Source organism: Xiphophorus hellerii, chromosome 22, assembly GCF_003331165.1.
Source record: "Xiphophorus hellerii strain 12219 chromosome 22, Xiphophorus_hellerii-4.1, whole genome shotgun sequence".
In the NCBI taxonomy this organism is placed as follows: domain Eukaryota; kingdom Metazoa; phylum Chordata; class Actinopteri; order Cyprinodontiformes; family Poeciliidae; genus Xiphophorus; species Xiphophorus hellerii.
The window spans coordinates 19,505,182-19,517,266 of NC_045693.1; the positions used below are offsets into that span (position 1 = coordinate 19,505,182).

The following is a 12,085-nucleotide window of genomic DNA, read 5'->3' on the forward strand; positions in this document are numbered from 1 at the left end:
GATGTGCGACATTAATTTAGCTGATCCAAAAACATGAACCGGTAGCTCCCACTCACTCACTCGTCACCACCGAAGCGCGTGTGCGTGCGCGTGTGTGAGACAGTCTTTCTGCTTCTTCTTTTTTTTTTTTAAACATCAAAGCCTCAAATAAATACCTGCGAGTTCTTCTTTTGTTTTGTTTGTTATGAATGAAGATGAGGATGAGGATTTGAGCAGGTTATGAGAACAGCTTCCTCTCCGACCTATACGGAGTAGCGCCGCTGGACTTTTCAGGCAATACTTTCCACCGGGAAAGTACTGGGGAGGGGCATGGAGAGAGGAGGGGGGGCGGTGCATAGAAAGACAAGGCAAAGCAGGGGAGAAAAATGAAATCAAATAAGAAGAAGAAGAAGAAGAGCGGAGGAGGAGATGGAGAGAAGATGTAGGAGGACGGAAGTGGTTTTGATTGGGTCCCTCCAGAGATTCTTTTGTTTGGATTGTTCCGCGTTTCACTTCTTTCCCCCTCTCTCCCTCTCCATCTTCCTCCCTCCTCGCAGACATCTGAGGTAGATTACAACAGAGACCCCGGGTCACATTTAGGACTTAAACCAGGAACATATGGTGCCGAGAGCGCGTTTGAGCGTCCAGTTCAATGCAGTGGGATTCCCCCCAGTCAGGTCCCCAAGTGGTGCTGGTCAGATTTATTTTCTTGTCCATTGTCTCTTGCTGGGATATCAAAGAACTATTGTTTGTTCATCAGCAAGGGTACAGCAGGTTACTTACAGGTCCTGGATGAGGGGGCTCAGCCTCTCCCCCATATATATATCCTTTATCTTTATTTGTTCTGATATATAACTAGCCCCCATCCTGATCAGTGCTTCCACACTCAAATAAAAACTTGTGTTTTAAGAGGTTGTGCGTGTGGTTTGTTTTATTCAAGCCTCGACAAGACCCGTTTTAATACCCCTCGGGCACCTCGCTTTCTGGCTGCACAGCACGCCCCAGCTTTAATCCGAACCTCATGGAGAAAGCACCCACCGTGCGTGGCTCGCGTCTGCGATATTTCCACATGGTAGCAGGTTAAGTTGAGAGGTACGGGGAAAGCGATCGTATCGCAATGATTTCAGCCAGGACAACACATCTGTAAAAGTGTCATTTTACTTTATTAGCATCGGTTTCACTCAGTTGAAGAGAGAGAAGAAAAAAAAAAAATCAACTTTTGTCTTTGGAACGTTTACCATGGAAGAAAACAAACAAGCAAAAAAAGCTACAAAAAAATAAGTTGTTGGAAGGACACACACACACACACATATAATAATGGCATCAAAATAGTTTGGACGAGAGAACAAAACTGAGGTGTAAGGCTCAAATATTTTTGGATGCAGGGCATTTTCCTCTTTTTCTGCCCTATTGTTAACACATTAAAAAAATGGAACAAAAATGTATTTACAGTGCATTTATTTACATTAAGGCATTTTTTGCTGGGGTAAAAAAAAAAAACACAGTGAATCTGTTATATCCCAGCTTCTACACAATTAAATAAATAGAGAGATTTCCCTTGTTAGATTACAGTGCTATATTATCTTTAAGCTACCTGCAGTGAATGAACAAGTACAGTTATAAAGGCCGAATCACACAATCAAACTCAGACCTGGGTGTATATTAGAGGACAGATTCCCTTTTTATTCCCCTTCTTAAGCTCATGTTCTGTAAATACAGTAATCCACTAAGACCATACATCTATAAACAAAAGCTACCAAAATTTATTTCATTAAAAAAGGTCCCGTTTTGTTTTTATTAGTTAGTAAAAAAGAAAGTACAGTATAGGTCTTAATGGATCATGGAGTTATGGTTTACAAGATTGTGGCTTGCTAAAGCAGAACAAAAGCAGAGATGCACCGAGAAATCAGCAATTAAGGCCGATTTTCTGCTTGATCGTCAGGTCGGAAACTCAAAAACATTCTCCCCATCAGTGAACGCACGGCATGTAAGCAAAGAACCGGCTGCACTGACAGCAGCACCTTTCAGTGCAGCTGCAGCAACTGTGAGAAGCAACATCGAGCTGCGAGAGAGCGAGAGAGAGCGAGACTTTTCCGAGCTTCAACCTCGGTCTGCCGTGCTTTGGTTCTGGTTTTGAAATGCCGGTAAAAACCCAGTTGGAGTGTGATTGCTCTCAATTACCGTGCATGACGGTGCATGCGCACCCAACATGCGACACTGACGTCCGATCACAGCAGTATTGGCGGGTCAAAGTTTTACAAAACAGATCGATAAACTCTGACTGTTGCATCTCTGAGCAAAACTGCTGTCAGGGTGCTAATGGCGGCAAGAGGAGGACATTTATCGAAATGGAGCTATGTGTAAAATATTCAAGTTCTTTAACTTCAAAGAGGTGGCAAATCTGTCCTCTAACAGAGCATGTGTCCAAGTTTGAAGGCCTGATGGAGCCCTGTTGCTAGTTATCTGGCTACAGATTTAAAAAAAAAAAAAAAAAAAAAAGGCTAAAACCTCCTTGGAGAAAGAGACAGACTGTCACTTTAGTACAAAAGCTCCACGCTGTTTCAGGATGTCTCAAGTGTTCAGAGCTGAGCTGTTTTATTACAATGGAGATGATCAGCTTTAGGATATTAACGTTTCTCGTTTCCCTCTCCCCGTACTGAGTTCAGAGAGTTGTTTTTTTTTTTTTTTTTAACAGAACAGGAACCAAAAACAGCACCACGTGTGTTTAAAAGAACCGCCTACACTAATCGCTCTGGCAGAACAGGAACACATTAACCACGGAAGGAGGCACTTCATAGGGTGTTGATGACGAAGATTAGACTTTGGTTCAAATGGAAAAATAAAAATAAAAGTTGGATGGCACAATCTGCACAGAAATGAAATTCTGAAGATGCTTCATTCAAGCTTGTGCATAAATACAGCTGCTTCTGTTTTAACAGAATCAGGTCTGCTTACATTTCTCCAGCTGGACATCCATCAAAAACCCATCCTAAATAATTGATCGCCTAATGGCTGCTCTTTACAATTCACCCATGTCCCTATGTTACTCAGCCATCTGCAGATTTCCTCTCTATAAAATGAAAAACAATTCAGTCTTGCCATCTCTACCTTCCTCTCATGTTTTTTTTTCTTCCTCTTCTTCTTCTATGCTTCATCTTCTTTGTCTCAGGAGAATAAATGCTTTCAATTTTTAATATCCGGACAGCGGTGACTGGCGTGGCATGTCCAGTTGTGATAATGAACGTTTTGTTGGTGCATGAGATACACGATCAGTTCTAGTGCAAACCGAAGGACTTGGTTAAAAAAATAAAATAAAATAAAATCTGGATATTCCAGCTATTTAGACAGACATACCAATGAGTAAACAAAAGATGTTCTTGAATTAAGAAGTTCTACATTACAACAAAGACAGACAATGTTTTTTTCTTTCCAGTCACACAAAGTCCAAATGGACCGGAAAACGTGAAGGAGCTACCATTTTCTTTATGCTATGGAGCTTTTTTTTTTTTTGTTCTTGTCCAAAGAATTTCTTTTATCATACCTTGTGACGGTGTTAAACCAATCATTTTCTTGGCCACCGTTTTCTTCCTTAGCTATCATACAATTGTATTGATCGATGGCAGCACCGGGAGGAGCTGGGATGTCAGTAAAAGCTGCTTGGCATCGCGCAGCCGCTTAACACTGTAGCTATCGGACACAAGCCGAGTGCTTTACGTGAGATTCAGGACGAGGGCTCAGCACAGCACGGCTGTGGCACGCGTGCAAAAACGTGGCTAATTCTGGTGCCTCTTCATGTGCAGCGCGAGGTGGTCGGACCTGGAGAAGGAGCGGGAGCAGACGGTGCACTGGAAGGGCTTGGCTCCCGTGTGTTTCCGGTAGTGGCGTGTGAGCTCGTCGGAACGAGCGAAGCGCCAGTCACAGCTGTCCCACGTGCACCTGTACGGCTTCTCGCCTGCAACGAAGGACAAGGGGAGTCTTGGTTAGTTCATATAACAAAAGTGTCGAGCTGAACGTCTTTACATTTTCACAAACTGTTCAAGTGACGGGACGCACATACTGAAGACAGTGATATACGTCTTGTGAAAACACAAGTTAAATCCTTCATGATTCACACAGTCAGGTGGAGAAACTGGGAAAACAGGCTTCGCTGAAAATTCCAGTTGTCTGACAGCATATACAGTCATAACACTGTCACTCACAGGCATTTATCAAGCACTCCAACACAAGTACTGTGCAAGTTTCCCACAGATACTCCTCTGTATTGTCTACTACTACTTCTGGCACGTCTTTGATGGGTTTAGGCTGTTTGTCACTTCTTCATTCCACGCCTCTGGCTGCAGGCGCTTTGCAGAAACCTTGTGTGGCCTCAACCTTTACCCAACCGCTTGTTTCAGTCTCATTGGTCCAAACATCTTTAAGAGTTTGTTTACCTAGCTTACAAGAAATGCACATGCTCCTTATTAAACATCTAAAAATGTTTATTTTTAAAATTGTAATTATAAAATTGTTTTTTTTTCTTTTTTTTGTTAATCTTGACTCAGAAAGTAAAAAATGACATCAGCTGAAAAGAGTAAAAAAAAAAGGAAAATTTCCCCCCAATCTAAATTCTAAAAATGTGCTGCAGGTTCTGAATCCATTGGGAAATTAAAATAATTACCAGATTGTCCCAATTTATGCACCACAGCATTGGTTTCTAACCAAAGAGTTCAACATAACTCAGATTTTAAAAAAAAGGCATTGCTTCATTATTTCGTAGAGCAAAAATGAAGTTTGGAAAATTAGCTGATTGCGATCTCTGGCCAACTGATTGGTGCATTCCTAATTATTTTTGATGAAACCAATGTTATTTAACACAGTAACAACACAGCTCTCTGTTTTGCCTCATGCTAACATTCTAGCATAGAAAGAAAGTGGAGAAGAATTGGCCAGAAGAGTCAGGAAAGACAAAGAAAAAAAAAATAGTGTACAGATGTCATTGATATTTCTGTAGCCAGACCAAATGAAATGTGCTGAAAGCGAAGCACAGCGATGGGAGTGTCATGATAAGGACCTGCATGACGGCAGATCATATTCATAGATAGTGTGCTAAATGCCTATGCAAGCAGTAAAAACGAAGTCGTAAACACCTGAACCGTGTAAATCTAAAGCCAAAACTAGAATTTTTTTTACGCATGATTACCGTAAATATATCAGTGTCACCAAGCACGTCACTGGATGTGAGTTCAGTAAAAATAATAAGAAAAAAAAACAACAAGAATGCAAATGGCTGATAGAAATGAAAAGTTTCTGTGGAAAGATTTGCATCTCTTCAGACGTCTGCACAGCATTCTAACCTCTAGGTTAAAGGTGTCTGTGTGTATGTGTATGCGCGTGTGGAGGCGGGCTTAAGAAGATTTAAATCTCGTTAATAAAAGCTTTCCTGACTCAACTGCCTCATTGAGATGGAAGTGAGGAGTTCTTATTTTTAAGCGTTGAATCTAAATCGAATTCCACAGCATAGAAGTTAAGCAAGAGCCGTTAAGCGTCTTCGGGTTGCATCAAACCCTCCCAACAAGCTCAACAGGCTGCGAAGTGTTGCCCAAACCACCGCAATTAAGCCGCAACACGATGAATCACGACGTCGGCACACTAAAGAAACGCATCATCGACGCGCACCTGAACGTGGACAACACGGGCAAGAGAGTCGATGAAAGAACAAGCTGGATACACTTTCACACACAAATACAGACCGACACACTCACAATCAGGGTAATGGATGTTGATGGAGATTAGAGTGGGAACTCCCACCGGGGCCCAAACGCATTAGGAATCATCTCATACAGATTACTGACAGGTGCGTGAGGAGGGGTGTGTGTGTGTGTGTGGGTGTGTGTGTGCGGGTGTGCGCACTGAAGCATCTGAATCAGAGATGTAGAATGAGTAATAGACAAAGATAGAAATAAATTGTTGGGGGAAGGGGATTTCACAAAGGGTTGAAGGTGGAAGGCATCCAAAAAAGAAACACAAAAAAAAAACTAGATTGAAGGATGATTGGATGAATGAAAGGAACTGAGGGAGAGAAAAAAAAAAAAGGTTGTTGAGTGCAGGGAGGATATATAGCTCGAGCTATACAACCGTTTACGTGTTGTTCTCTCATCTTGTGGTCTGTAATAACTGAAATAACTACAATCACCCTGCAGCATGAATGATCTAATTGTCGTGTCATGTTCCTAATACTGAAATGCACTTCAGAGACATGCACACACACATCACCGCCGTTTTGTACAAATCACCCGGATTAATGAGTGGAACTGATTCTGGGTGAGAGACAGAGAGAGAGAGAGCTTTTTGTGTGTACTTCCAGATGAGCGAGGAATGCCCAGATATCAACAGAAGCTTTGTTTTGTCAGCTGGAGCGAGGTGGGGCCCAACACCTAAGCACTTGTTTGTTGACGCTGCTCGTCCAGGAAAACCAAATGGTTTGAAACTAAACGTGCGAGGAGGAAACGGATTGAGGAAAACACAGAGACGGAAGGGGAATCAGAGATAAAGGGAAAGTGCATGCGGCAAGGATTATTTGAGGAGGGAAATTTAAAACAGGAAGGGCTAAATTGTTTTTTTTTTGCATTTGGGCAACAAAAGTTTGTGTGTAGTAAAAACTACTAGCGATCCACTGCATTTACTCTCACTAACAAATATGAACTGATAAAAACAAACAAACGAATAAAAACAAAGCTGGGTAAAAAGGTATGGATTTCCACTAAAGGATTTCACAAAAAAAACAAACAAACAAAAAAGCAATAATTAGATAAAACAATTCTGATAATTCTGCTCTGTTCATTTGGGTCAATGACATCAGAGGCACAAAAATTGAATAGATCTGTGTCATTCCATCCCTCAGTACAACAATTTTGCCCCCATTATATGACATAAGTAAAAGCAAATTACTTCAATTCATTGGATGTAACAACGGGCAACTAAACATCCACCAAGTGTTGGCAGAAACCTTAAGCTGTCTTCAGATTTCTAACTGGTGTGAATGTGTTTTTACTCCTGTTGCAAATATTCCACCTGACTGGTTTACATGCAGAACCCCCACAAAGTAATAAAATGGTGTTATCTATTTGTAAGCCATACTCTGGAAAATCCAGTATGTAACAATCAGCATTAAATATAAATTTTTGATCTCATATTGCTTTATTTTGTTATTTAATTTAAAAAAACGTTAAGATGCTAATCTAGAAGCATAAATATCAAATAAATGACTGACATAGAAGTACGAAAATTACAACTTTACAACCACCAATGACTTGGGCTGAAATATAAGTTTTAATGAGACAAATCAAACATACAAAGTTCACCTAATTATAATTTCATGCAAAATCTCCTTATTTTACATTAAATTCAGAATGTAATCTTTTGTTAAAATTTCTAATTTGGACATTTAAACATTTTTAGAATGTAAAAGTATTTGTTTTTCTCACATCCCGTGTGGACAGACTTGCTGTTGATGGTATTCGCTGTTCTGCAGGTGCATGAATGATGGTTTTACTAGAACCGAGTGGATAAATCTGTCTGGTGATAGTTCTTGGCAGAATACAGCGGTTCTGAATAAACACTCCATGCCGACCAGACCTTGTTTTCTTTTTTTGTTTTAAAAATAAGATGGCTCTATATGATCGCCGAAGATCTTTTAAACCAAAATCTGTCCATTCCAGTCAGCAGGAATCTGAAACAAATCACGTTAGTGTGTTTTATTGTTGCCAGATTTCCTGTAGTGTTCTCATATATGTGGCTTAAATGTTTTCCCGCAGCCACACAAAGTGCAATCAATGGGATATTGACAACACTGGCATGAAACATTTTCAAAACAAATCTGCTTGGTTGTTTTGCGCCTTGCGTGATGTCATCAGAAGCAGGCACGTTGAGAAGCTCGTCTTTGGGAGGGTGGATTTTTTTTTTTTCTTGCTTAAATAATAACAGTTTACAACAAACTACCTTTATAGCAAAAACACCTCTAGTTTTGCTATAAAGCAAAAATGGATTCGTGGAAAGGTGAGACACTGCATCTAAAAAGTTTTGTTTTGCAAAAGAGTTTGACAAGTAGCTTTAATAGCAGCAATAAAAGCAACGCCGGCCTTGGGAAAGTGCACTTTATCTGATCTGGTGACGTGAATCTGAGAAAGATGGCACCACACGTTTAGCCCCGATCACATACTGCGAGAGTCATCCCCCCCCCGGGCCCCCTGGCAGAAGTGTGGCACTTCCACCTGTTTTGATGGACTAGTATATTGGGGGTGAGGATGTGGAATGAGGATACGCTTACAAACACATGACGAGAAGACGGCGGTCTGCCTAGCAACACGGTGCCAGCGAAGATACTTGAAACCCGAGCACAGCGGACTGAAAAGCGCATCGATCAGAGGAGCATCTTACCCGTGTGAGTCCTGAGGTGGGCTTTCAGATGGGACGACTTGGTGTAGACCTTCTTGCAGCCTGAGGCACAGAGATGGAGATAAACAAAAGCAGACAGCTTAGACCAAATAATCTGCTTGTGTCAGATATGCATTTACCCAATAAACCGAGCTGCGGTATGCAAGAAATTTGAACTAATGAAGACCAGAAGCTGTGTGGAATGAAGCACAGTAAATGCTTTGGAGATCCTCAACAGAGTATCATAGCTCTTTGTTCAAACTCAGTCTATGTGGGATTTAGCTCGTCCCAATAAGCAAAAATAATCAGTGAGAAATAATATTTATAAAAGGTCCTGCCCTGCCGTGATTGTATTGTACAAGAGTACAGCTAACAGATACTTGTGTGAAAGGTGGATTCGTGGAAATGATGGATGTGTGTCATCTCACTTTTAAAGAAGTTAAGCGTGTATGAACAAGCTACAGGGAGCTCACCGAAATCCTCCCCCCCTCTGTCTCTCTTTCCTTTACCTGCTGCCACAGGCTAGTTAACATTTCATGTTCTACAAGTTGCTGCACATCATACAGCCTGAATGTGTGTGGCTGTTTGTCAGGCGGTTTAAGAAAATACTTTAACCTGAGCAAGCTATCTCAAGCATGCATGCAAATGTGTGCGTGTACGTGTGTGTGCGTGCGTGCGTGTAGGGGAAAAAAGATCAAATGGCTGTAGGAAAACATCTGTGTGATTAAAACAGCCACAAGAGCACCGGTTCATGCCACAATCATTCCAGCGTTGATTTAGGCTCAACAGTCAGGGGTTCTGGGCTGGTAGTGACACAATCGTTTAGGTTGCGATAATAAATGCAAAGTGTTTTTCTGAGCTTATGGTTAGAGAAAATGTACTGGCAGATGATTTACATTTCAGCGACGCCGCTGCAGTTACAAGCAGAGTGCAAGGAAGGCATGGTGACTCCAGAGGTCTGAGACAGAAGTTCAAAAAACAACGTGTAATTTCAAAAAAATGCAGGGGAGTCTTAAAATGAATCTGGTAGTCATATTGCTGACCTTTCTGACTGGCCAGACGTCAGCCTGGCCTGACCACAGCACCGGGAAAAAAGACGGAAACACACAATACAGCGGAAAACAATCAGCGCGTGTGCACGCACAGACGCACACCCACAATGTGGAGGGCGTGCTGCTCTCCTAACCTGGGTAATCACAGTGGTGGATCCGGCGTTTCTCCAAGTCCGGGTTGTTCCTCCGGTTGTATCGGACGGTCCCGGAGTTCTGCGTCGTGGTCTGGGCTGCAGGGCCCTGGGGGAGGCCCGGAGACGGGCCCTGGACTGGAGTGGGCAGGGCGAAGCCGGCGGGTCCGGGGCCGGGTCCGAGCGTGGACCCTGCCAACTTGGAGGCGATGGTGGCGGCGTACGAAGGAGGAGGGGACAGGGTGTGGAGCAGCTCCTTCTGCCTGTCGGGGCTGCCCGGCTCGGAGCTGGGCGGGGAGGGAGGCAGGTAGGGCACCTGCTGCTGCAAGTAATGGGAGTGCACCTGAGCATTAGGATGCGCGTACGCCCTGCGGTAGGCCGCCTTGGTGCCCTGCTCTTGCTGGGAAGAAGCCGAGGCTACTGGTAAATCATGGAAAGGTGCATGAACACTGGAATTGTGCTGCATCTGCTGCTGTTGAGTCTCCATGCCGTCAATGTGGTGATGATCCAACCCGGCGTTCAGGAGCTGGAAGAGTGAGCCGCTGCCGTCGTGGTGGATGCCTTGCTGCTCGAACTGCGACGGCATTTCCTGCTTGATGAACACCTCTCCTCCCGATTGGGTGAAAACACTCGTGAAGTCCGGTAACCCTGTTAGCGACATGTTTATGGCTGAGGTTTCCAAGGCAGCGTTGCTAGGCTCGTGCCCGGATGTGCCGCAGCTGCTCGTGGGCGTACCGTCGGGGCAGTGGGGCTGTAGGTGCGGGCCGAAACACGACGAGGCAGCTTCCGTTTTAATTTGGGCCAGGCCGGCGCGGTTCTGGGCCTGAGGGGCCCGGACCTGCTCACACGAGCCCATCCTCAGGTAGGCCACGTCGGGGAGGTAAAGGTTCATATTGAGGGTGTAGGGAGCCCCGGCATGGTCTCCGCTAAAGAACTGCTCCACCGCCGACGTGGTGTCTCTATGCGACTTCTGCTGGCTGGCTGACTGGGGTGGAAAGGCAGGAGGGGAGAGATACCTGTCCATCTCACACTTCACCTGTGGAGGAAACAAACCAAGCGCTTAGAAACAAATTCGAGCACAACGCTTCCACTAAACTATTCTGAGACAAAAGTTTGGTAGAACAGTCACTGCTGAAGCATTTATCAAGTAGTCATCAACTTGCAGCTGCAACATTCCCTCGCTGCCTGCAAAGCTGAACTCAAACACCTACTTGGTGAGGCCAACAGTGAAGGATACAACCATGTTTTGGCATTTGTTTAATCATGGCTGCCATTCACAGGCCAGTCTAGTTCAGGTAAAAAAGCGCCACCTGGATACCGTGAAAGTTAGTTAAACTTGACAGCAGAGGATGAAACAGCAACAGCACCACGAGAGGGAATGGTGGGGGGGGAACCACCCATGTCTCCCTGTCCGCTGCAGCAGCAGCAGTAGCCTAGGGATGGGCTGCTATTTGAGGCTCCACCACCTACTACCAGCTGTTACACACACTTCTCTCCTCTGCTGCACAAGTTTCCTCCTAACTGGGGACAGAGCCGGCCGGGACATTTCTGTCCGAGTCAGTTGTCGTCACTGTGGTATGATGGTGTGAGTGGACACCAAAGGGAGACCAACAGCTGGTGACCAACTGGCTGGCTGGCTGGCTGGCGTAGACAAACATGCGCTGAAGGCGACTTCAGGCGGAGCTGCTGGGTCGCTTACCGCGGCCCGACACGGTGTAAAAATAATAAAGTGATGACTACAATCAAGACAGTGGAGCCCGGCTCCATTTCCAGGCCAGGAGCGGAGAAACAAAATCTGGGTTCGCTGCCCCCATCTGCCACGCCCATTCAAAGAAACCCATAACATGTGAAGTCGCTCTTGATCCCCTTACCTGCGTGTAGTCATTATGCCCTGCCTTGTCCGCTTCTGAGATTTTACAGTCCAGGCCGAACAGCGCCGAGTCCTCCAGAGAGAAGGCGGCGGACAGCGCCGCTTTCTGCAGCGGGTAGAACGGGTCCTGCTGTGCGCCGCTCATAGTCAGTGCTGCGGCCATGAAGCTCCGACGCAGGCAGCCCGGATGATCGCTCGTCCTGTTCTGCAGAGAGGAGGATGCTGCTGCTGCCGCTACAGCGCAATGGGGAAGGAGCGCAGCCGGACGAGTTGCAGAGCGTGTGGCGGAGTAATTAATGTGTGCCTGTCGGCAACATTTCCTTCCACTTGTTCCATCCCTCCGGCCCGCAGACAGTTTTCTATCTCTGCGTAGGGCGGAGCGAGCCAGTGTAAATACGGAGACTGCGCCGCCCATGGAAGCCTTGATTATTCATTCACCGGCCACCGCCCTTCGCTCCATCTAAATACGCTCACAGCAGCGTCCTGGAACGTGCTGGGCCGGCCGGGCAGCCGTAAATGTGGAGAACATTTAATTCTTTTTCACGACAGCAGAAAATACGGTCCCCGTTTCTCAATTTTGTTTGTTCACCCTAAACTGATCATCATTTTTTAATTGTGAGCGCCTCTTTAAAAATGTATAT

The 12,085-nt window shown here is 44.7% G+C and overlaps 1 protein-coding gene across 1 annotated transcript; it reads right to left on the reverse strand.

Annotated features, from left to right (window-relative positions):
* Nucleotides 1-1,119: 1,119 nt before the first annotated feature.
* On the reverse strand, nt 1,120-11,874 carry klf5a (Kruppel like factor 5a). Its single transcript, XM_032553446.1, has 4 exons — nt 11,446-11,874; nt 9,578-10,610; nt 8,395-8,454; nt 1,120-3,931 (listed from the first exon to the last, which is right to left on the reverse strand). Exons 1-4 carry the CDS (start codon nt 11,857-11,859, stop codon nt 3,753-3,755), a joined length of 1,686 nt encoding a protein of 561 aa, XP_032409337.1. The 5' UTR covers nt 11,860-11,874; the 3' UTR covers nt 1,120-3,752.
* Nucleotides 11,875-12,085: the final 211 nt, after the last annotated feature.